At 41.2% G+C, this 26,313-nt stretch overlaps 1 protein-coding gene across 12 annotated transcripts in view; it reads right to left on the reverse strand.

The window, feature by feature from the left end:
* trim37 (tripartite motif containing 37) overlaps positions 1–26,313 on the reverse strand; it is an 88,251-nt gene that overhangs the window by 15,863 nt on the left and 46,075 nt on the right. For 6 of the 12 annotated variants that reach the window (XM_078422671.1, XM_078422672.1, XM_078422668.1 and 3 more), the window contains exons 16-22: positions 22,822–23,037; positions 21,936–22,075; positions 19,824–19,903; positions 13,835–14,023; positions 7,154–7,444; positions 2,734–2,868; positions 1,733–1,919 (exon numbers count right to left, since the gene is read on the reverse strand). In XM_078422671.1, the coding sequence (XP_078278797.1) occupies positions 1,733–1,919; positions 2,734–2,868; positions 7,154–7,444; positions 13,835–14,023; positions 19,824–19,903; positions 21,936–22,075; positions 22,822–23,037 (1,238 nt within the window). Of the gene's footprint in view, positions 1–1,253; positions 1,380–1,732; positions 1,920–2,733; positions 2,869–7,153; positions 7,445–13,834; positions 14,024–19,823; positions 19,904–21,935; positions 22,076–22,821; positions 23,038–26,313 lie in introns of those variants that run through there. The other 6 variants (XR_013548956.1, XM_078422669.1, XM_078422673.1 and 3 more) reach the window with 2 other exon arrangements.

Here is a 26,313-nt window from a genome sequence, read left to right on the forward strand (position 1 = left end):
AGATAGTTGAATGGATAGCAAATTGGCTCTATGGAAGGAAGCAGAGGGTGATGGTGGAAGGTTGCTTCTTGGACTGGAGGCCTGTGACTAGTGGTTCAGTGCTGGGCCCGTGACTGTTTGTCATCTACATCAATGATTTGGATGAGAACATACAGGGCAAGATTAGCAAGTTTACTGAAGATACAAAAGTGAGTGGTTTTGCAGATAGTGAAGATGGTTGTGAAAGATTGCAGCAGGATCTGGATCGATTGGCCAGGTAGGCAGAGGAATGGATGATGGAATTTAATACAGAAAAGTGTGAGGTGTTGCATTTTGGGATGTCGAACAAGGGCAGGACCTACATAGTAAATAGTAGGCCTCTGGGTAGTGTTGTAGAGCAGAGGGATCTAGGAGTACAGGTGCATGGTTCCTTGAAGGTCGAGTCGCAGATAGACAAGGTGGTCAAAAATATTTTGGTATTTTGGGCTTCATCAGTCTGAGTATTGAGTATAGAAGTTGGGAGGTCATGTTGCAGTTGTATAAGTCGTTGGTGAGACCGCATTTAGAATATTGTGTTCAGTTCTGGGCACCATGTTATATAGAAAGATATTGTCAAGCCTGAAAGAGTTCAGAAAAAAATGATGAGGATGTTACCAGGACTAGAGGGTGTGAGCTATAGGGAGGGGTTGAGTAGGCTGGGTGTCTCTTCCATGGAGCGCAGGAGGATGAGGGGGGATCTTATAGAGGTGTACAAAATCATCAGAGGAATAGATCGGGTAGATGCACAGAGTAGGGGAATCGAGGACCAGAGGACATAGGTTCAAGGTGAAAAGATTTAATAGGAATCAGAGGGGTAACTTTTTCACACAAAGGGCGGTGGATGTATGGAACAAGCTGCCAGAGGAGGTAGTTGAGGCTGGAACTATCCCATTGTTTAAGAGACAGTTAGACAGGTGTATGGATAGGACAGGTTTGGAGTGATATGGACCAAGCGCAGGCAAGTGGGACTAGTGTAGCTGGGACATTGTTGGCTGGTGTGGTCAAGTTGGGCCGAAGGGCCTGTTTCCACACTGTATCACTCTATGACTCTCCTGAGTTGCATGCAAAAAAAATGACTTCATCTCAATACATGTGGTAAAGAATCATTGAATATTACAACCCAGAGGGGAGAATACCAAATTCAAGCCCAAAGTCAGGATTTGAACGAGTATACAAACATTATAGTACTGCATTGGCAAAGGTACCAATTTTGAAGTACTGAACTCAACACAATAGCGCCAGTGAAATATTGAAGATTATGCAGTAGTTGATGAGTTGATATTCTTCTCCCATTTCCTCTTTAATTATCACGATTAGCAAATTATCCAGTCATCTACCTCATTAGCTGCCACTGGGATAATCTGTAGATAAATTTGCAGCCGCGTGTCAAAAGAAGAGGCTACATTTCAAAAGTCAGTCATCACTCAAACATGATAAACAGCAATATAAATTCAAACTGTGTTCTGTCCTAAAGGACAACTCCATTAGTTCCAGTCCTGCTGAAAAGAGATACAGGTTTGAACAGTGTATCATGCACAAAAGTTTGAAGCTTTGAGGAAAATGATTAAAAATACCTCCCTCGAGGTGGAATTAGTGGATAAAATGCAACATTAGGCAAAAAACAAAATTAAAATAGTTGCCTGCAGTTCTATTTTTAACGCAAAGCAGCAAAGAGGAGGAAATAGGGTGCCAAATAGACATTTCATACTCTCACCCTATTGTAACGATATTCCGTGATGTCTCCAGTGATGTCAATCCATTCAGTGTTGAGGTGCCAAACATTTCAGAAGCAGCAATGGCAGAAGGCCTATCATCCACCTTGCAGAGTGACGTTACCTCGGAATCATTGGATTTGTTTAGAGAGTGTGGGGATCCTTGTCTACTGTTAGATTTTGTTGAACCTAGAAATTATAGTATATTAAAAAATAAAATCTCATCTTTCTCCCCATGATATATCCCCAATACGTTCTAGCTAGTACTAACATTGATATTTAAAAGTTTATGGTTAAATTTTGTTGTTTATATCTTTTTAATCTCCATGTAACGCTTACATTTTTAGAAATACTAAAAAGGTCATTGCACCAGGTGTTGATGTATATACGGATTTCAACAGTTGGTTTCAAAAGGAAGAACAGTAATAATCAGAAGTGGACTGCATCAGGGAACATGGTGCATTAAATTGCAATCAGTTTATTCCTGTGTACAGTTAAACACTTGTGGCCTTGGAACAAGTATGTAGGAAGGAATTGTAGATGCTGGTTTAAATCGAAGATAGACAAAAGGCTGGGGTAACTCAGCGGGTCAGGCAGCATCTCTGGAGAAAAGGAATAGGTGACATTTTGGGTAGAAACCCTTCTTCAGACTGAGCTCCCAGTCGGAAGTAATGCTGCCTGACCCGCAGAGTTATCCCAGGTTTTTGTGCAGGATTTGACCTTGGACAAGGTTGGAAGAGAGTGCACTTTGTATCTTATGGCATGTCACTTATTGTTAGGATTTCTGACCTAAACTTGCAGTTCTCAAGCAAAATTAAAATCATGCTGCACTTCATGCAATAATTAACAGAATATGGCACTTGCAAAGTCATTTTGCTCTAATAATTTGCAAGGATAGGTTCCTTTCTGAATGCATCTCTCCTTCTGCAGTCAGAAATACTGCTTACCATCTTATTAAAAAGAATCAAAATAAAGCAGAGGTACTAAACAGTACAACAGTTACCTGCTGTGGTGACTTGACAGTTCTCTTGAAAATGGAGATCCTTATCTACACAATCCAGTGCTCTGCGGAGAGACATAGAGGAGGACCCTGGACCCGAGCGATTGTGCTTTGGAGATGCAGATTTCTTGCTGGATGCTGATAGGCAATTTGAAATGAGATACGAGTTAACACCTTATCTCGGTTTACGTCAGGTTAACCACAAGCTAATGCATACAAGTGATTATTCCTTCAAAATTAGTGCTGAAGCAGTTTGACGTTTAAAAAGCAGGACTGCAAATTAGCAGATCAATTTTCTCAATTTAACAATAGACATTTGCTGGGAATCAAAAATTAAAAGTTCCACGAGAATCCAAGCCAAAAATATTTTGAATCTTTTGCAAAAGCTGACAAGCTCATTTATCGACAACAAAGTACATCAGCATCTTAACTGGTTATGGATTAAGCACTTTCTCTTTTTTTAAATAACCATTTTCACAAGGTTCCCCTGAAATGTTCAGCAAATCAAATCTATGCTCTCTGAACATTTATAGTTTTGATGTCAGAAGGAAGAAACCAAAACAGAGTGCTCACTAGAATGTACTCTGTAGCAAATCAGTCCCGTTTCCCAGGTAACTGCAATCCGATCACTAAGCATGAAATTCCATCCAACACTTGAACATTTATTGTCTAGTGCTCTATGTTCATAGCATTTTTTTTGTATGCATGTTGTACATATAAGCTGTATTCATTTTTATCTAAACAAAATAGATAAGCCAAGTTTCAACTCGAATCAAAGAGTCCATGTAAGTTTGGACACAAAGAGCTGGAGTATCTCAGCGGGTCAGATAGTATCTCTGAAGAATAGATAGGCGGGTTTCTGGTCAGAACACTTCTGAAAAAGGGTCCCGACTCAAGACATTGCCTATTGATGTTCTCCAGAGATGCTGTCTGACCCGCTGAGTTACTCCAGCACTGTCATTTTATGCAAACCAGCATCTGCAGTTCCTTGTTTCTACTCTCCAGGTCTGCTTGCACAGTAATGTGATAATAGATTCATTTTGACTTTTAAACAGATGCGATCTTCTCAAGTTTTTGGAGCAAGGTGCTGAAGATGTGAAGTCACACACCAGGTGGTGATAGGTTTGACTCCAGTCCTGTCCCATTAGCTGTACTCAGGTGCTGCACCAGCTGGGGCACGGCAACAGCCTCCAGCACTCTACTTACGGAGGGAAGAGAAAAAGACGATTTCTAATTTGTGTGAATATCCCCTGACATTTGCTGGCAACCCCTATGTGGAGTGCTGCTCGAGAAGCATTCACACTTGGATACCATGTCGCCTAATTAAAAGTAACCTACTAACCCACTGACGTCACTCAGGCAAGGTAATGGAGAAGTTTCCTATAATTGAGTCTCCTTGAACTGGGAAGGATAAAATTGATTAAAAGTAGTCATTCAGATTTGTCACTCTACTACTGAGAAAACAGGAAATACAACATGGTTCACAGTGTATACTGGAAGCAGCATGTCAATTACAGAATCACACAATTTCAGAAAAGATTGTGATTCAGTTTCCAAGTTGCTTCGTTGGCACCACAATGGATTATGTAGGTTAAAAGGTTGAAAAATCCTCCTCTATTATATCTTGGCTGCACAGATGATGACTAACTAAATTCCTTGACATTCCAAGTAATGACCAACACAAATCAAGCCAAAAAGAACAATTAGTTAAATTAACAGCCATCATCTGCGACGCAATGACAGGATTTTAATCAATGAGCATTATTTTCATAGTCACCAGAAAATGTGGTCACTGTCAGGGAGACAAAGGAATTGCTGGGAAAATATCATTGTACTGACCCAGTCACTGCCTTTCACCCAAAATAAATGATGCAAAATGCTGGAGCAAGTCAGTGAGTCAATAGACAATAGACAATAGGTGCAGGAGTAGGCCATTCGGCCCTTCGAGCCAGCACCACCATTCACTGTGATCATGGCTGATCGTCCACAATCAGTACCCTGTTCCTGCATTCTCCCCAGATCCATTGACTCTGCTATCTTTAAGAGCTCTATCTAACTCTCTCTTGAAAGCATCCAGAGAATCTGTGGCAGAGAATTCCACAGATTCACAACTCTCTGGATGAACAAGTTTTTCCTCATCTCCGTTCTAAATGGCCTACCCCTTATTCTTAAGCTGTGGCCCCTGGTTCTGGACTCCCCCAACATCGGGAACATGTTTCCTGCCTCTAATGTGTCCAATCCCTTAATAATCTTATATGTTTCAATTAGATCCCCTCTCATCCTTCTAAATTCCAGTGTATACAAGCCCATTCGGGCATTCATCTCTGGAGAACATGACCTAAAAACGTCGCCAAATTATCCAGCACACGGTGTCTATTTTGTTTACCAGCACCTGCATTCCTTTATGTCTACTGTTTTTTCCCAGCTGGGTTAATTAGTCCAATTAAAGTTGAAGCAAAAAGAAAAAAAAAATAGAAGCTCAAATCACACCTATGGTGGCAACAAAAGACAGTGACCAGGTTAACCTGGAAATTCTAACTGAAAGATCTAGGGCAAATTCTTGACTTGAATGGTCGGTCAATCCTTGGTCCTCTACACACATAAAATTAATCATCACTTTTACCAGTCAAATCTGAGATTCCCACCAGTCATAGATGACCACTGGGGATGAGAAATGAATATTACAGAAATAATGACACCCCAAACTTCTGAAACGATTTCTTGCCTTATTTTCTTCCTACGTTTGAATATTGTGTTATGATTGTGACATTTACATCTTTAAATCATGAGTTTTCTGGTAATCCTGTTTCAGATAAGAAACACAAAAGTTATTTTTTCACCACTCTTTGATGGCTTTGGCTGAAAGAACTAGAACTGGTTTGATCAAACCAATGCTAGTTTTTGTTTGGCAGAGAAGGCAAGCAGTGAGTCATTATAGTAGACTTCAGGGCACTCCATAATCAGCGGACAAACTGGATTTTTTTTGTGGGCTGCAAGTTGAAGATTGAACCCAGCGTCAATCATTGCCCCGACACTTTGCTACACCTTTCTCACCACAATACTCATCTTGGCGTAGAGTGGAGCTAACAGACAACTGTTCAAACTATGGTAACTACACTTCAGAATCAGATCACCCAAACCTCAGCTGTGAGCTGCAGCATACGGACGATTCATTTTCATGCACTCAAAAGACAAGCTCCACTTTAGTGCTGACGTGCTCACTGAAGCATACAAGATGACACATAAGGAGCTGAAGATGCTGCTGTCTGAAACTTTCCAACACAAAATGTCATTATACATTCCTTCCACAGATGGTGCATGACCTGCTGAGTTACTTCTGCACTTTGGGTTTTGCTCAAGATGACAGCTTATACTTGGCATCCACAATACTCGGATCCTCTACTAACTTTATACTCGTCATCCACAATAGACAGGCCCACTACATCATACCGCCTTCTGCCAATATAGGTTCATGATACTGGAAAATATGGCCACCTCCCATTCCTCTTGGCAGAGGTCAACATCAACGATGAAATTTGATATGAACAACAATGCGCCAGCAGTTAACTTGCTTGATTGAGATTAAATGTTCTAAGATCGATACCTCCAACATGGCACAAAATTCAGGACCTATTGGATAGTCACTGATCCCAATCCTCGTAGATTTTTTGAGACCTCCAATAGCAGGCAACTCAAGAAAATGGTGGAATTAAATCAATGCCTGCAAAATCCTTCAAATTCAGTGGATGAATAAGCAAGCCATGTTCCCAGGTCCACATTCCAAGCACTGAAAGCTAATTACATCAAGTCAACTCAAATAGGCAGGTCATGTGTCTGACATCGGACTCTCAAAACAGACAGACTACTCTGAGCAACAGTCTGCTGGTCGAGCAGCATCCATGCTGGCAAGGAAAGGTCAATGTTTCAAAATGAAACGCTACATCATGCTTGAAAGTGGAGAGGGAAGATATCAAACATTTAGCGGAGTGGTGAGACGGAAGGGAAAGATCATTAGTGCACTGGGGATGGGGGTGAAATCAGGATGGTCCTAATGATTAATGGAGAGGTGAATAGCAGATGGAGGGTGCGTGCTGGTGAAAAGAGTGTTAACTAGGTGGATGGAAATAGGCCAAGGGGTGTGAAAATGCTAAACCAAAAGGAAAATACAGGAGAGAGGCGGGAAGTTACTAAAAATTGGATAGTTCAATGTTCGTACCATCGAGGTATAGACTATTCAAGCAAACACGAGAAATTGAATGGTGTGCACATGACCAAATAAACTTTGAAAATGGCATTAAGGCTTTGGATCTTTTTTCCCCCCAATAGTCAAGTGATGTGGCTTTTAATTTTGAGCATTTTCTCTTAATAAAGAGAAATTATACACCTGTGGTAGCATCATTAACAACATCACTAATTCACTCACCAAAGGTTATGTAATTGGAAAAGAGGTCCAGCCCCGATTCATGCCTCCGGATGCCGGTGATTCCGCAGGACCCCTGTGGTAGCTGCTCTCCTGCATAAGCAATGTAGTTTGACCCCAAATCTCCACAAGGCACGGTGTTATTTTTCACTTCAGACATTTGGCTTTTGACTTCAGACATTTTGCTCCTGACTTCAGCCATTTGAGCCTTCAACCTCTTCAGGACGCCAGAATCAGGTGGTGAGCGACGTACAGATTGCTGTCTCCGCTGGTCACGGTCTTTACGGCATTGAGCTATTTACAAAAGAAAATAATTATAACTTCCTCCTTAGATATTCTTTAAAACCTCTTCCCTTACTTAAAAGCTTCAAAGTGCCAATTTTCTCACCCTCAAAGGGAGCAGAGATTAGCTTTAGTCTTTCTATGGTCACTCAGTATTTAGCTCACTCAGCATAAAGTTGAGGTTTAACCTAGTGTTCGATGCAGTTCAAACTCAGTTATTTTTAAAAATGCTTTGGTGGAAGCAGCAAAGCAGACAAATCTCATCACAGCCCCATACTGCTGGCTCAGATGAGTCAGGAAATTAGATATTAGTTTAGTTTAGAGATATAGCGTGGAAACAGGCCCTTTGGCCAACTGAGTCCACGCCGACAATCAATCACCCGTACACGCTATCACTCCTACACACTCGGGGCAATTTACCGAAACCAATTATCCATCAAACCTGTGAGTGGGAGGAATGGCATGTGGAAGGAATCCGGAGCACCCAGAGTAAACCCACGTAGTTAGGAGAACATACAAACTCTGCACATACAGCACCCATCGTCAGGATCGAATCCTGGTCTCTGGTCCTATGAGGCAGCAACTCTACCATTGTGCCACAGGGCAATATTAATATTAAATAACACATTTTCCTGGCATTGAGTAAATAAATGCATATAACCTAGGATATATACATATATATACACACACAACATAGCTATCAGTAGGAAGCAACATGAATGGAGGATTTCAAATTTGTGAATAGATTGGACAACATTAAAGATGTTTTATTTGTGGGCAAGTCCAAAATTGGGAGTTAAAAATACAAGCGAGTGATAAGTAAATCCGGAGAATTCGGATGGTCATTACATGGGACTTGCTACGCCAGGAATTATTTGAGAATAAGTTAGCTGAGCAGCTATGGGTGAAACAAATAGAAAGCTTTTTTGATTGGTTGAGATGTTACAAGGAAGATACGAATGCAGAGGATCGAACCTACAAAGACCTATGGATCTGAAAAGCATACTTCCAGTTACTAAATTTCACCAAAATATCTAATAATGGACTCTGAAGGAAAAAAAAAGATTTCAGCTGCACAAACTTTCTTCATCACTTGTTATAACCTAGTGTCACAGATGAAAGGATAGCTGTGGGCATGTCCCTTAACATGATGGAACCTTGCACCACTGAGCTAGTGGCTTCAATTAAGCATACGTAGTTTGCTATATAACAATTTGGGGAGAGAGGCATTGGTGCAGAAGAGAATTAAGCGCTAATCTGCCTTCTTCTGTGCCATAAGGCTGTCTGACATGCAATCTCGTTCATAGAGAAAAAATAAAAATGAAAGTTATGAAGGAATAGCCTGGAAGTTCCTAATCATCAAGAGCATTGCAGCAAATTTATCGTGCACTAATGATGCTTTTCCTATAATTACAACAATGACTACACTTTTAAAGTGCTTTACTGGCTGTAAAGCACTGTGGAACACCCAAAGGTATTGAAAGACACTGTATAAATGCAAGGCTCACTTCCTAATGAGGCAAAACAAAACACCAAGTCTTTACTTGCCTTTCAAAACTTGCGAGCATTTAAATAACTGGGGAGTTGCACTTATCAGTCTGGAAAAAAAAAGCTCAATTTTATCAAAATCAATCATGCTCCAGAGTCCGTGATCATTCTGGTCACTACAATGATTTACCAGCTGAGAGGACCAAGTCATTGAGTTACTGAGAAACGCAATGAATTTACAGCACAGACCTATTTATAAATTCCTGGAGAAGCACCGTCTCTCACTGTGCTACTAAAGTGCCAGCATAAAGTCTCTCACTGTGCTACTAAAGTGCCAGCATAAATGGCAAAGGCGTGATCCTTGCTGTTGACTTTGCATTCCACAAAATCGCATGGCGACAGGTCAAACAAGAGCCATTTCATCAGCTGATGAATCATCACTCTTCAACATTGAATACCACACAGAAGATGCAAGGACACAGAATGGATCTGGGTGGCAAACATTAATGGCCATTGCCAGGTAGCTCATCAGCATCATCAAACCTTGAAGGACTACACTTTCAGACAGGATTTGCAATAGGTGGCAAGGGGATGGATGGATCAATTGATGAGGGGAATAGAAGCAAAACAGTTTTCTCATACAGCTCCCTTCTTTACATTCTGCCGCACTACCATCAAACTTTAATGTATTCAAAACAAATCAAGCAACTCAAAATTGGGCATCCTTAAGATTTTGTGAGGCTTCAGAAGTAGCAGAAGGCTATTGCACTAGTTTAGTTTAGACATATAGTAATGAAGGCAGGCCCTTTGGCCCATGGCAACCACTAATTACCTGTTCATCCAATTCCATGATATCCCACTTTCTCATCCACTCCTTACACACTAGGGGGAATTTACTGAGGCCAAATAACCTACAAACCCACACGTCTTAGGGATGTTGAGGAGGAAACCCTTGTATTCACAGGGAGAACGTGCAAACTCCACTATAACTTGTTAATTTAATAATATATAGCACATCTTTCACACTACCATTACCAATAACCTGGGGAATAACAAAAGATCAACAAGCAGTACAGAAAGCATGAAGACCATCATCAAATGTTCTCAAAAACTAGTGGTCACCTTGAAGCTCTAACACATGTATTTTAAGTAGAAGTAACACCATGCTACAAGTAGTGCAATGGAATCTCACAATCAATGGTATGCAGTCCATTACATCAACTTAAAAATGGCAAACTTTCTCATATGGAATAATGGTGGACACCAGCTCAGAGCGGTAAAGCATGACGTGCTCGCAGACACCAAGAGAGCAACGTTAAATTAAGGCACATTTCACATTTAGTTTAGTTGACACCATGAACCGAGGTACAGTGACAAACTTATATTGTTGCATGCTATCCAGTCAGCAGAAAGACTACATGTTTTCAAATCAAGCCGCCCACAGTATACCGCTTTCTAGGCCATTGAAGATAGACACAAAAGCTGGAGTAATTCAGCAGGACAGGCAGCATCTCTGGAGAGAAGGAATGGGTGACATTTCAATATAGTTAGTCCAGGACAAGTTACTGGTGATATTTATTCCTAGGAACTTGAAGCATTCAACCATTTCTACTTCAACCTTGTTTGTGCGCAGTTTTGCTTCCTGAAGTCGATCACTATCTCCTTTGTTTTTGCTGACACTGAGAGAAAGGTTGTCGTCTTGACACCAGGTTACAAGGTTCTCAAACACACAAGCAGACCTCAGGCAATTCAATTAATTCCAATCAACATCAAGTACTGGATACTATAAATACCTCAGGGCCTAGAGGCTTGCTATCTGACCATGATGAGATCCAATCACCTGCATCAGGTTTAGGTCATGTTGGCTTAAAAAAACAAAAAAAAACACCCTTGGGTTCAGGTCAGCAAGAGCTCCAAATTAAAAAATAATAATGATTGTAAGCAAGCCAGGAAGGAAAAGAATTGAGACAGACAAAATTGAGAAAGCAATTTTGAGACCAAGTACACCCCTTCATGGCAATGGTATTCCCTGATGGCAGTGGCCTCTTTCAGCTGGATAATGCACCCTGCCACACTGCACTCATTATTTGGGAATGGTTTGAGGAACATGATGAAGTGCTCATTGTGTTGCCCTGGCCTCCAAATTCTCCAGATCTCAATCCGATTGAGCATCTGTGGGATGTGCTGGATCGACAAGTCGGAACCAAGGCGGCTCCACCTCACAACTTACAGGACTTGAAGGATCTGCAGCTAATGTTTTGGCGCCAGATACCACAGGACACCTACATGGGTCATGTAGAGTCCATGTCTCAGCGGGTCGGCGCTCTTTTGGCGGCACACGGAGGACCAACAGCATATTAAGCAGGTGGTCATAATGTTTTGGCTGATCTGTGTATATTGTGGAATAAAAGCAAACACCATTTGGGCAATCTATGGAGAAACTTACTTCCCGACTACTTGGAATCAGTCTACCATCTCACAAGGCAGCAGTGCAATGGTATTCTCTCCAGTTGTCTGGAGGAGTGTAGTTTACATTATAACCAAAGCAGTTACATCCCCTGCAGGAAAAAGCAGCCTGCATCCACCATCCTGAACATTCAGCATCTTCATCAGCACACCATGGTTACAGGATGTTTCATCTACAAAATGCATTGCTGCACTACCAATTGCCATTTTGGTACCACCTCCAATTCCATGTCTCTAGCAACAAAAAAAAAAAGGACAACAGGTCCAAAAGGAACACTAATATGTACATGTTCCTCTCCAAGTGACACACTGACCAGATTTTGCTATTCCTTCAGAGTTACTAGATAAAAATCCTGGAACCCATTAGCTATGGAAGTAGTTGTACCCCAAGGAATGCCGCAAAGGTAAATGGCTCACCAATGCAGGCAGGTGGGACTAATGGAGCAGGGACATGTTGGGCAGTGTGGGCAAGTTGGGCCGAAGGGCCTGTTTCCACGCTGTATCACTCTATGACTATGACTTCAAAAAGAAGTTGAGGTGAAGGCATAACATATTAGACTTGCACACCGAGAGATGCAAACAAGCAAATAAAAAGCAGTACACAGGAATCAAAATGAAACAATCCCATTCACCCCAACTGTTCTAACGTGGTACTTAACTTCAAGCAGCATATCTGGGGAGATGGAATGGGTGATGTTTCGAGTCGAGACCCTTCTTCAGACTGGTTAGGGATTAGGGAAATGAGAGACATAGAAGATGATGTAGAGAAATAAAGAACAATGAATGAAAGATATGCAAAAAAGTAACGATGATAAAGGAAACAGGCCATCGTTAGCTTTGTTGGGTGAAAACAAGAAGCTAGTGCGACTTGGGTGGGGGAGGGATAGAGAGCGAGAGGGAATGCTGGGGCTACCTGTGGTTAGAAAAATTAATATTCATACCACTGGGCTGTAAGCTGCCCAAGCAAAATATGAGATGCCGTTCCTCTAATTTACATTTTGCCTCACTCTGACAATGGAGGAGACCTAGGGCAGAAAGGTCTGTGTGGGAATGGGAAGGAGAATTAAAGTGTTTAGCAACCGGGAGATCAAGAAGGTTCAGGCAGACTGAGTGAAGGTGTTTAGGGAAATGATCGCCAAGTCTACGTTTTGTCTCGATGTATAAGAGTCCACACCTGGAACAAAGGATACAGTAGATGAGGTTGGAGGTGCAAGTGAACCTCTGCATAACCTGAAAGGACTGTCGGGGTCCTTGGTCAAAGTCGAGGGAGGAGGTATAAGGACAGGTGTTGCATCTTCTGGTGTTGCTGGGGAAGGTACCTGGGAAGGGGGTAGTTTGGGATGAGTTAATCAGGGAGGTGCGGGGGGATCGGTCTCGTGGAAGGCGGAAAGGGGTGGAGATGGGAAAATGTTGTTCAAGAACCTCATCTACTGTATCCGTTGTTCAAGATGTGGACCTCATCTACTGTATCCGCTGTTCAAGATGTGGACCTCATCTACTGTATCAGCTGCTCAAGAACCTCATCTACTGTATCCATTGTTCAAGATGTGGGCCTCATCTACTGTATCCGTTGTTCAAGATGTGAACCTCATCTACTGTATCCGTTGTTCAAGATGTGGACTCGTACATCAGTGAGACCAAACGTAGACTGGGCGATTGTTTCGCTGAACACCTTCGCTCAGTCTGCCTAAACTTATGTGATCTCCCGCCCCTGTTGCTAAACACTTTAATTCTCCTTCACATGCCCACACAGACCTTTCCATCCTAGGTCTCCTCCATTGTCAGAGTGAGGCTAAACGTAAATTGGATGAACAGCATCTCATATTTCGCTTGGGCAGCTTACAGCCCAGTGGCATGAATATTGATTTCCCTAACTTCAGGTAGCCCTGGCAATCCCCCTCTCTCTATCCCCCCCACCCCACCCAAGTTGCACTAGTTTTTTCGTTTTCACCCAACAGCTAACAATGACCCGTTTCCTTTATCATCGATACTTTTTTGCATATCTTTCATTCATTGTTCTTCATCTCTCTACATCATCTATATCTCTCGTTTCCCTAATCCCTAACCTGCCTGAAGAAGGGTCTCGACCCGAAATGTCACCCATTCCTTCTCTCCAAAGATGCTGCCTGTCCTGCTGAGTTACTCCAGCCTTTTGTGTCTGCCTTCAGTTTAAATCAGCATCTGCAGTTCCTTCCTCCACTTAACTTCAGGAGCTTCCTTCCATCCGTCCTCCACTAATTCAAAAAGCACATTCCCAATTTATTCTTCTTAGTTTATCAATCTTTCCCAGTAAGCCCCACATTCTCAGTCCAATTTATACCAAAATGGCAACCGAATTGGAGCTGGATTTATTAATTGTTTACAGCTGGGAACTGGGTTTTTAAAAAAACAAATTGCCCTTTCAATCACCTACATATCAGAGTAGAAAGTACAGGCCGGTTAAATTACCTGCTGAATGCAAGAGGGAAGCTGGTGGACGGGGCTGAATACCCCAAAGATTTTCCATGTTGCTTCGGTCCTTTAAGTCCAACAACTGTATGAGAATGACAGGGTCAATGTCAAGTAGGCTGCTGCTGGCTGCGGACGTTAGACTGCCCGTTACCCTCCTTGAAGACCTATTGTGGTTGTTCATCCCTCCTGTGGAGAACAGAAACACACCAAAACCATGACAAAAATACACAAACAGCAAGAACAGAATATTGGGAGGAAACAATGAGGTCTTCTGAAAGTAGGTTCAGACTTTATTTTTAAATGTAAAATTGACATGTCAAACTCTAGTAAATAATTTCAAGCCATGCATGATATTCTCAAAACATTGGATTCAAGTTTCACAATAATCACGATACCTCATTATTTCACACTAATAACCACTTGCATGGATTGACCAAAGGTGTAGTGGCAATGGGTATTCTGAGAACAAAAAGCAGTTAAAAATTATTGGGCATTTCAACAATTATGCCTCTTCTTCCCTTTACTCTATTTCTTACTTTAAGGGCTCATTTCCCTTTGGATGCGAAATTCTCCCAGACAGATTAAAAACTTGCTTCCTGACAAAAACTGAAACTCACCTTGTATTCGCACATCAAGATTTCCAACATCCAGTTTCTTTATATTCCAAAATTAATGGCAATAATACATCTAAAGCAATTGCCCAGGTGTAAGTAGCTCACATTTTTGACCATAATAATTTGTGCAAGTTTCTTACTGGTATGTTCACACTGCAAACATTGCTTCAGCTTTTTTCTTGTCAATATATTGTCCCTGCTCATATTGGCTTACTTCCACTCCTAACAGTTGCATTAGCCGATTTTCATCAGCTAAAACTAAGCCCTTGTCTGGCAATTTTCTTTAAAATAAAACACGTGCACATCACAAAACAAATGCTTCACTTCTCAGGCACCCAAAAGCAAACTTCATTCCTCAAATGCATGGAAAGGTCCCTTCAGCAGGACTTAAATTGGAAAGTGCTGATTTTGAATTGTGTATGGACATTTCTCAACCTCAGGGGCTGCACAATGCCTTTAGAGATTAGGATCCGAAAAGGGAGAGGTTGCAACCAAAAAAAGTTTCAACAGAAAATTTGGAAATCAATATGTACCAAGTCTACAATATTATTTCTCTCATTAAAGTCTAATTTAAACAAATTCAGTGCAAACCAAAAAGTATCATTTCCACCAGTTGACAAGTGGCAAAAAAAAAAAAACTTACCAGTCAAAAGTGTCAAGAGTCTGAATAATTTGCTCACACAATGAATGTGATAATATGAAATTCCTAACAAGGTGCCAATGAAGCTAATCCAAATCACATTTAAAGAGAAGTAAACACAGGTATGTAGGTTAATTGGCTGGGTAAATGTAAAAATTGTCCCTAGTGTGTAGGATAGTGTTAATGTACGGGGATCGCTGGGCGGCACGGACTTGGTGGGCCGAAAAGGCCTGTTTCCGGCTGTATGTGTATGGTATGGTATGGTATGGTAACACGAAATAACATGCTACAAAACAATTACTATCGTAACTGCACATTTTTCAGGGGAGAAAACACAGTGGAGTTGAGAGCTGTGGAGAACATTCAATACGCGAACACAAAGGGCTGGAGTTACTCAATGGGTCAGGCAGCATCTCAGGAGGGAATAGACTAAGCAGTGTTTCAGGTCAGGACCCTTCTTCAGACCATCTTGAATTGGTGTTGACTTCTTGAGTCTGAAGAAGGGTCCCAGAGTCAAAATATTGTCTGCCCATCGATGCTACCTGACCCACTGATTTACTCCAGCACTTTGTGTTTTGCTCAAGATACCAGCATCTTCAGTTGCTCGTGTCTCCATTCCGCACACAAAAGTCTTGAAAGAGAATGAACCACAAAACAAAACCACACTGGATGTGAAAATAGTATATTTCACAGATACTTCTCTCATCCACCATACTTTCATACAATGACAAATCAAGTTTGAAAATTAAACTTCCAGTTTATTTGCTTTCTACATTATTTATCCTCATGAAGTTACTTTTGGACTCCCTGGCACGGAGTTCTTTATTGTCTCATAATGACCAGTGTGCCATGTTCTGTAACATGAACTCATCTTGCTCACTGCAATACAAACAGAAAATTCCAGGTTCAGCAGGTCCTGTAGCATCTGTGGAGACAGTGACCTTTAAACAGAACTACAGGGAAATCCAAAAATGAATTGTGCAGATTCTGGTTAAAGGTCACCAACTAAAACTGTTAATTCTGTTTCCCACCTCACTGATGCTGTCTGATCTGAAGATTATTTCCAGCCCCTAGTTTTTTGGCTTTTAAGCCAACGTCACTGTATTGTGTCATTTGGTGATTCTTCAAAAGCACTAGTTAAAAGAGCCAATAACACTAGCCAGCTACCAAGCAAATTTCTAATCCCCACTTTAGAAACACAATTGGAAAATACGCACAAAACAGATCTACAAGAACGACACACATGTCAAGATTACGACTAGTTGATAAGAAAAAGTCAAGGATGATATGATAAAAGTCCAATAATTGCAATTGATAGGATGGACATGTTTCCACATGTAGCCAAGCAATGACGAGCAACTGAAAACACACAATAGTACTCATATAGATAACAGGGAATTATGGAGACAATTCCTAACTCAGGAATTGTTAGGCTGTGAAATTTCCCATCATATGTATAAATTGAAAAAAACACAATGGATGTGTTTACGAAAATGCCAACAGAGAACAAGGGAGAAAGCAATCAAAGAAAAACAGTGATCTACATGCATGCTGACAAACAAAGCTCCAATCACCCTTGGTTCTCTTGACTCCTTCCACTCTGAAGAATGACAGACTGCTTCTCTGAAATCAGGTATGGGATTAACACAGACTACACCCAACCACAAGTTAAAACCAAACACCAACACCCCCATCCCACCCACACCGCACTCTTTATTCGCCTCACAAACTCAGTTGCCAACATTGCTCCTCTCCTTGGCAACTCACCAAAACTGAACAAGACTATTTACAACATGATTATTTCAGGCAAGTGCATGGTGTTGCATTTTTGGAAAGTCAAACCAGGGTAGGACTTTCAGTGAACTGTTTGGCCCTGGGGATTGTTGTAGATCCGAGGGACCGAGGAATACAAGTACATTGTTCCTCAAGTGTAGGGTCACAGGGGACAGGGTGATGAAAAAGGCTTTTGGTATGCTGGCCTTCATCAGTTAGGGATCAAGTATAGAAGTTGGGAAGTTAAATAAAACTTTGGTGAGGTCACATTTTGTTCTGGGATTAAGTACCAGGTGCTCAAGAGTGCTGATATTTACTTGTAAAGGATAATCTACTTGGATTTTTGATGTAATTACTTGATGAGTTTGGGAACTTCTACATGCCTTATTCACCTAGATTTCAACAGGGCATTTGATAGATTAAATAGAAAATTGGACAAAGAGTTAATCGCCACCATAAAAACTGGATGTGGTAAAAGAAAATCTGCTCCAAGCAGTCGAAGGGTAGCAGAGTGGCACAGCAGGTACCACAGCTCTCTCACAGGTTCTCAGCTGGCCAGATACCCAGACAGTGACCCAGGTTCAATTCTGACCTCTGGCCTTTGTGGAATTTGCTTATTACCCCATTGAACAATGAATTTTACTCATGTGTTGCATCTACCTCCCACACTTCAAACATGCACGAGCTGCTACTGTAAATTATCTTTTGTATAGATCATTGGTGAAATAAGCAGGGATTGTTAATGGACATATAGAGAATAGAAGACTGGGAAATAAATGGGACAATGGTAGCAATAGGATTGCTCTGAGAGGCAGCACGAGTTGGTGTTGAATAATCTCCTCCCCATAAAGTAATTGACAAAGGATGGACACAAAATGCTGGAGTAACTCAGCGGGACAGGCAGCATCTCTAGAGAAAACAAATAGGTGACGTTTCAGGTCGGGATCCTTCTTCAGACATTTATTTGACAAGTATTTAATTGACAAGTTGTTCCAAGGAAACTTTTCTCGGGCTTCAGCTCTTGACGAGCACATCAATGATTTAAAATAGGTCTGTAAGTAGGTACTAAATTAGTAGATGCAGAAAAATGCACAGATGGCAACAAGGACTTTCATAAGGGATGCGGACAGATTAAATAATTGGGCTAAACTGTGGCAGATGGAATTCCATGTGGTTGATTGTTAAGGTCACCTGCTCTTAATTTAAACATTTCACTGATGGCAAGTAACTACGCACAATAAAATAACTGGGCATTTAAGTACACAAATCCATGATAGCTAGGTACTAATTGTATTTAGAAAACAAAAATAGAAAGCTGGCAGCTAGTAAAGTAGCAGCTAGTCAAATAGCAACTGTGGAGGCACAAGGAGTAAGTTGAGATTTGAGAGCCTGCATCAGGACTGAGAGAAACAAGAATGAATGCCAGTTCAACAGAATGTGCAGGTGTGGCAGAGGTTGTTTGGGATAGAAGCTGGTAGGTTCCAGGTGGAACAGCTGGTGAGGAGATGATTGGGAAGGGGGGTAGGGGTGGTAAATGGAACCAGGGATGCTTGAGGGTGGAAAGAGATGGGATGGATGAGCAAAGGGAGAAAGCAAAAATGAAACAAAGAACACGAGCATGTATGGGAGGGGAGTGCCAGGGGTATGGGTTCCTTTAAATTGGAAAATTCAACATTCAACCTATTGAACGTCAAGCTAGGCATTTCCTCAAGGATCGAGAAAATACTACTGGCTGTTATCCTCTCAGAAAAAGACCAGCATGAAGCAAATCACTTGCCTGACTCACATAATTCGATGTGGTTGGGAAAGGAAGCTAGGGAATTTCACATTTAATTAAAATTATTCTTTCAAATGAATCTTACTGTGCAATTAAAATGCTTCAAGTACAAACTGAATATACTTGAAATATGCAGCACTCAAATCACTACTTGACATAATGATGGATTCATTTTTGATGAATGGCTCAACTCAAACTATATCTCTATCTATCTTGATTAAAAGCTGATTTACTATTATATTTGTAGCACATATTTTATAGCAGAGAGATAAATAGATTTTTTAAACAGAATTACATTTCGGTTCACATCTCTGATTAAGCACGGTATAAAAAGGCGTGGCACTTTTGATAAACAGATTAATGTTCCCCCACCAATCTCCTGATGTTAATGAAAGTAAGATGCAATCTCCATCCAATTCTGAAAACCACCTACTGTCACCAGTGTTCTAATTTTCAAGAGGTCCAAAGTATCTGGCTGGAGGCTGTCATTAAAGTTTGGATCAATGGGGAAGTGCTATTGGTGGTAAATTACTCAGATGTAGAACAAAATAAATCTCTACTGTTACCAAGCACCAATAATTTAAATACAGGTGTACAAATAAGTACAATATGAATGCCGAAACATAGGGATTGCACAGCAAAGACAGGGTGCACTTGGATTTCTTTTGAGCTCAGAACGGGGATACAATTAAAGTGTTTACAGTGACTAAAACAGCTAAATAGGGAAGATGAAGACGATTTTTTTTCTTTAGTGGATATCAGAAACCACATTTTCTGCATGCACAAAGAATGGTGGAAATCTAGAACTCTTCACCAAAGTAGCAACCGAGGCTGAAAGCCAGAGGTGAAAGACCCACTTGAATTTTCCAAACTGGGCAATGATTGGGTTTTGCCTTGAGCAGAGCTATTATTAGATACAAATACTATGCTGATATTCATGATCTAATTGAATGTGGAGCCAAATGGGCTACTCCTGCTCCTTTGTACAATAAACCGTAAGGCTAACTTAAGCTGCTTCAATAGCAATGAAGGGGTGAAGAAAATAAACTAATAGTTTGTTTATTGGTAGGATTAGATCTGATTCATGAACCAAGTTGATAAAACATCAGTTGCAAGATAATAATTCCACCACCATCACCTCCAACAACATTCCAAGCAAAAAATAATTTAAACGTGAATTACCAGAAGCTCCTGCTGAATCAGCCAACTCTCCTTCTTCCAAATCCATATTGTTACTGTATTCAACATCATTCTCCCCAGACCTGAAAAGTAATAGGTTGAAAAGATCTTGGTTGGGCTTCATGTAATATCCCAAACTTTAAAAAAGAAATCAGACTAAGTATATGGGATCAACACAAGCAAAAAAAGACTGGAGTACAATTTGCAGTTCATGTAATATCAACATTAATGAGTAACCCACAATCTGTTATTTTGGGTGCAATAATATTAGCTTTGTGAAAGTACTCAAGTGGAATGTTCCTCCCAAAACTCGTTATTGTCAGACCTACCTCCTCCGGCTCATTATTAGTCAATAACTAGACCAAGTGGACCCGTCGGGCCCAAACCTCTCCTGCATTGATGCAGCACTCCCCCCCCCCTCCTCCCACCTCCTCCTCCTCCCTCTCGCCCCCTCCCTCCACTCACCCCTCCCTCTCCCCCCCGACTCCATCCCCCTCAACCCCCCTTATCCTCCCTTCCTCCCCCTCCCCCGAGGAGATAGATTTAAACTTTAAAACGTGAATAACTTTAAAAATATAACACCGATTTCAAACCAAATGATGAGTAAGGTGGGTAAGCAAATGGTGAGTAAGGTGGGCCTAAAATTGGCACAGTATCATGTACCATTTTGGCTGTAGTTCAGGAACAAACAAACAAGAGTTTTAGTATATAGATAGATGTGGACCGAACAGGTGGTATAATATCTCCCAACCTTTTTCTGTCGGGAGCAACTCCATACAGCCACAAGACCAGTAACTATGGATGTTAATCAAATCATGATTTTGCAAATAATGATAAGTGAAATTTTCATAGGTGCCTGGTGACGTGATCGATTCAGACTAGGTACAGATTAGTGAGCACCAGCAAACTTTTACAACCTTGTGCGAGGAAATTCTTGCAGTTTAAAAGTTCATCTGATCGACAAACCCAACTCTTTCCATCAGGATTACTGGATATTAAACTAGATATCAAACTTCTCATTTCCTCCCAGAAAATCCAAGTAAATTGAAGTACCATGCCACCACTTTTTCTGAAAGCAGTTTAATGTTCAACCCGAGGTTTTCCTGCAAATGCCAGTACTATAACTGGAGGGGCGTTTTTTTCCATCGAGAGACTCCAGCCCTCTTCCCCTCCCACATTCCTTTGTAAATTGCAGAGATTACCTGCAAGTAATAGTTTTCCCCCATTAAGATTCTTGTTACCATGGTCAGTTTTTTCATCAGGTAAATAACAGTACATGGATCCGCAGAGTCGGTACGATACGACAGAACTTTATTTATCCCAGGAGGGAAATTGATCTGCCAACAGTCATAAAAACACAAAATACATTAAATTAAAATGACGAGTGGAAAGGATTTGGGAGTGAAAAGATTGCGGAGTGGGGGGTGGGGGGAGTCAGTCTCAGTCTGCCCCACGACAGAAGGGGGAGGAGTTGTACAGTTTGATAGTCACAGGGAAGAAGGTCTCCTGTGGTGTTCTGTCCTGCATCTCAGTGGAACCAGTCTGTTGCTGAAGGCACTCCTCAGGTTGACCAGAGTGTCATGGAGGGGGTGAGCTGTCAAATACTCTAGTCAGACTATACTGGAATGTACCAGATGACAAAACTGCCGTTGTAACGTCAGGAACAGCTTCTTTGCCTGTTATCAGGCTTCTGAATGGTCCTTCCATAAGCGAGGGTAATGTTCGATTCTTCTCCACCCCACTGACGACATTGGGATTTGTCTATGGAACTGATGTGCCACAATGCTGAACTGCAGTCGGCACTCTGTATCCCCCTATTATACTCAAGGATCTGTGTATAGTTTATCCAATCTATTTGGATAACATACCAAGTAAAACCATTCACTATACCTTTAATAAGAATCTTCATTAGGCACCCAAGCATGTAAATTATAAAGCAAGTATAACCCCTCTTTTATAGACATATATGATCTACAATCAGAATTAAAGAGCATTTCAATGGTCCACCTTATCATAAAGTTAAAGATGTAAAAGCATACCAATGTTCATTAGTGTTTCAACACATGTGGATAATAGTACTGTCAATAAATAAGAGACTAATGAGAAAATACTTGCATAGTTTCCTCGTCGACGTCATTTTCTTCTGTATTACTCGTTGCGGAGGAACTAGCAGATGAGCTGCTGCCATCAAGTTGGTTCAATTCATCATCTACTGTGAGGAATTCTATGTCCAAATCACCATCAGAAAGATCATGCTAAATAAAACAAATTTGTCTTGTTAAAGTCCCTCATGTTTTTTTCTAACATTTCCTTAATGTACTTTAAGGACTTTGCTTATATTTTGAAGTGTTCCAAGCAAGTATATTGAAAAATCACCCAATGATTGAAAGGCATTTCAGAACAAACACACTATTCTCAGATGAGCTGTCTGAACAATTCCCAGAGAAAAGGACTCCTTTAGCAGGCAGAAAGAAGGCTTTGCCAACTTCTGGTTGAAGGGACTTTAGCGGTTTCAAACATTAAAAAAAAAAAAAAGAAAGCATGGACACATGATAGTGAATTGTTGCATCAGTTCAATCACTCTCATTCCATGCAACAGTCCCCTATATACTCACAGCTCGTGGCACTTTATTCTTTTGAAGGGATACCAATATTGCTCAATGCAAATATGACATCTGATTTCTACAGCCACATACATTTACTTTACCCAAAAACCTGATGCAAATGCTTATTTATCACTTCATCACAATTGCTAGAGAAAAACATGGGCCAAGTGTCAACTTCTTGCAGTATAGAGCTTTGCAGATGATGTACCCATCTGTGCTGGACAAGTATTTGTGTGGTCTTCTCCAGAGCAGTTTGGAATATTTGACCGTACCATGATATTGAGACACTCAAAATTATTTATTCTCTCAAGACTCAACCTGGAATTAGTTTGGAAGATTTTACACTTAGAATTGAAAGATTGTCAAAGGTTTCTCAATTGTAACTAATCACCTACGTTTGAGTCATCCTGTGGAGTCTTGTCCTCTTCCTCCTCCTCCTTGACCAGGCTGATGGCTAGAACAGAACAAGCCCCCTCTGCTGGCAGATCTTCATTACAAATGAGCTTTTTTGTCCTGGTATCCAAGCAGTCATTGTTTTGTGAGCTCAAGTGTACATTTGGTGGTGACAAGCTATGAGAGGCTCTGTTACGCGAAAGTTCAATGGCCAATCTCTGCAGAAGCCAAGATAGGAAACAGGAAAAATGAAGACGGAAGAGATATTTAAAATAAATATTTCAAAATGTACCAAATTATTAGATGCACTCCCTTACCAAGCCAACCAACATGTTTCTGTATTTATTTTCATTTCAACTGAGGAATATTGGAAGAAATCTTTAAATAGATAGTTCTATGGAACAGTTTTAGAGTTCTGTGCAACAAATCAAGTTTGAAGAAAACCAAGTTAAGCAGCATTATCCATCCTTCAGGGAGGGTTGAGACCAACTAATGTCACCCATTTCATGTGAAGTGGGATCATATTCCCACTTCAATTGGGAATATGATCCAATCAGGAAAATTGTTTCACAGATAAATAACTGGTTTGATTACTGTTGCAAGATTGATTAAAATATCCAAAAGATGTTAAGTGAAGAAATCTAAGTTACCAACCTATTTTAGATCTCAGTATACGTAAAGCAAGCAACAAATATGCACGTAACAACATTTTCCCTTTCTCTCCATCTATGTACAATTATATTCATGAGACAATCGTGAAGATGCTCTACTATTCAGCTGTGCATATTTAAACCATCTTAGCACTTAAAAATACAGAAGCCGAATCAAAGTTTCTCATAAGACAATTATACTCTAAAATTCTTTCTGATATCCGTTGTCCAAACAAGGATCAGGATTGAGAAACTGCCTGAATGCAGTAAGGCCTAGACAGTAAGCAGGCATGTGCTGATAGGTCTGAAGAAGGGACTCTACCCCAAACATCACCCTTTCCTTCTCTCCAGGGATGCTGTCTGTCCCGCTCAGTTACTCCAGCATTTTGTGTCTATGAGCCGATAGGCAGCAGGTTACATTCAATCTAGGAAAGTGCCATGCATCAATGACATCCAAGAGTCAAACAACCTCCCCAGTACAATTAGAGACATTATCATTCTCAAGTGCCTCATCATCAATATCCTGGGGGCCATTGACCAAATTCAACCAAATAAATATGGCGACACAAGAGGAAGTCAACGCCCAGGTATTCTGCAGCAAGCGACTTGCCTGCTGACACCCTAAATGATTTTCACCTGAATGAAGACCAAACTGCAACAGAATTCCATGAATTCAAGTTTGCATGACATACCACAGAATAAAGAATAGGTAATCAATAGAATAGACACAAAATGCTGGAGTAACTCAGCAGGACAGGCAGCATCGCTGGGGAGAAGGAATGGGTAACGTTTCGGGTCATGACCCTTCTTCAGACTGATGTCAGGGGAGTGGGCGGTACAGAGATAAAATGCAGTCGGAGACAGTAAGACTGGTGGGAGAACTGGGAAGGGGGAGGGGATGGAGAGAGAGGGAAAGCAAGGGCTACTTGAAGTTAGAGAAGTTAATGTTCTTACTGCTGGGGTGTAAGCTACCCAAGCGAAATACGAGGTGCTCTTCCTCCAATTTGCACTGGGCCTCCCTCTGACAATGGAGAAGGCCCAGGACAGAAAGGTCAGATTGGGAATGGGAGGGACAGTTAAAGTACTGAGCAACCGGGAGATCAGGTAGGTTTAGGCAGACTGAGTGGAGGTGTTCAGCAAAATGATCGCCGAGCCTGCACTTGGTCTCGCCGGTATACAGGAGTTGACACCTAGAACAATGGATACAGTAGATGAGGTTGGAGGAGGTGCAAGTGAACCTCTGCCTCACCTAAAATGACTGTCGGGGTCCTTGGACAGAGTCGAGGGGAGAGGTAAAGGGACAGGTGTTGCATCTCCTGCGGTTGCAAGGGAAAGTACCTGGGGAGAGGTTGGTTTGGGTGGGAAGGGACGAGTTGACCAGGGAGTTGTGGAGGGAACGGTCTCTGTGGAAAGCAAAAAGGGGTGGAGATGGGAAGATGTGGCTAGTTGTGGGATCCCATTGGAGGTGCCGAAAATGTCGGAGGATTACGTGCTGTATGCGATGACTGATGGGTGGAAGGTGAGGACAAGGGGGACTCTATCCTTGTTAAACGGTAGGGAGATGTCGGAGATGGTCCAAGTGAATTTGAGTGCAGGATGGGAGGTAGCACTGATGCAGTCGTCAATGTAGGTATTGGTACACAAAGGATCTCCGTTATTCAACCTGGGAGTAGCAACAATGCAGGTTAGACACATTGATCAGCTAGCGAAATATGCACAATATGAAGAAATAATATTTGGAAATTGATTAATCTTTGAACCAAAGGCCAAGGGAGGAAAGTGGCACAGAGGTCCAAGTTCAGCTGTGATTTTAATGAATTGTAAAGGAGGTATGGGGAGTCAAGTGGCTTGTTCCTATAATTAGGTTTTTATGATAGCATGCACACTTTTCTTGCAACCAGTTGTAGAGTTGCAGCAGAAACTCAGAAACTGCAACAGAGATGGTCAGCCATCTCAGATTACTCCTCCACCATGTACATCAAGAATTAGAGCAAACCAACATTTTATTTTTAAACATAGCAGCACCTACCACCCAAGCACTTTAATTGCATGTTTATATGGACTTCTGTTCAATTCACAAACAAAATGGGAGAGTTTGGAACCAAAAGAGAGCAGGAGTAAGGAAGAATTGCAACTTGATCTCATGGTGTTAGATGGATCAATCTCTCTCTCTCTCCCACACACACACACAGAAGACCAGTTGTGTTCTCTAATTTATTATGACTAGAAGGCTATACACTGGGAAACCAGCATCCAAACGCAGCACATGGTCTTCCGGAGTTTGTCACACAAACAAGCGACATAACCAACTATTACACAGAGAGCATTAATCAAGCAGGAATTTGCAAATGAGCACACTGATGCACACCAGTATGACATGGGGAAAGTGGCAATATCAGGACTCATTTTTTCTCTGTCCTGGTTATATAATTTGACAGTTTTCTTTAAAAAGAATTGGAGGGAAAAAGGACCACACAAAAAAAAATCAAGAGCATGCAGCAGTAATAGCTTGTGAAGTACAGAAAGTTGCCAACTCTCCTTGTACTATATCTCCTGATCTGCATTTTGCTGTGCATCACCGAGTCACCTTCCTCTGTGATGTCCAGGCATTTTCCTTGGTGCCTTTTGCTTTTAATAAAAAAAACAGGTGTAGCTTGGAGCAACAGCTTTGTAATAGTTTAGATTCATTCAACAAACGAAACAACTATTTTAGAAAAAAGAGGCTGGGGAGTAATCTTATTGAGGTGTATAAAATCATGAGGGGAATAGATAGGGTAAATGCATAGTCTTTTACCCAGTATAGGGGAAATCAAGAACCAAAGGGCACAGGTTAAAGTTTAGAGG

This window comes from Rhinoraja longicauda, chromosome 26, assembly GCF_053455715.1.
Source record: "Rhinoraja longicauda isolate Sanriku21f chromosome 26, sRhiLon1.1, whole genome shotgun sequence".
Lineage (NCBI taxonomy): Eukaryota > Metazoa > Chordata > Chondrichthyes > Rajiformes > Arhynchobatidae > Rhinoraja > Rhinoraja longicauda.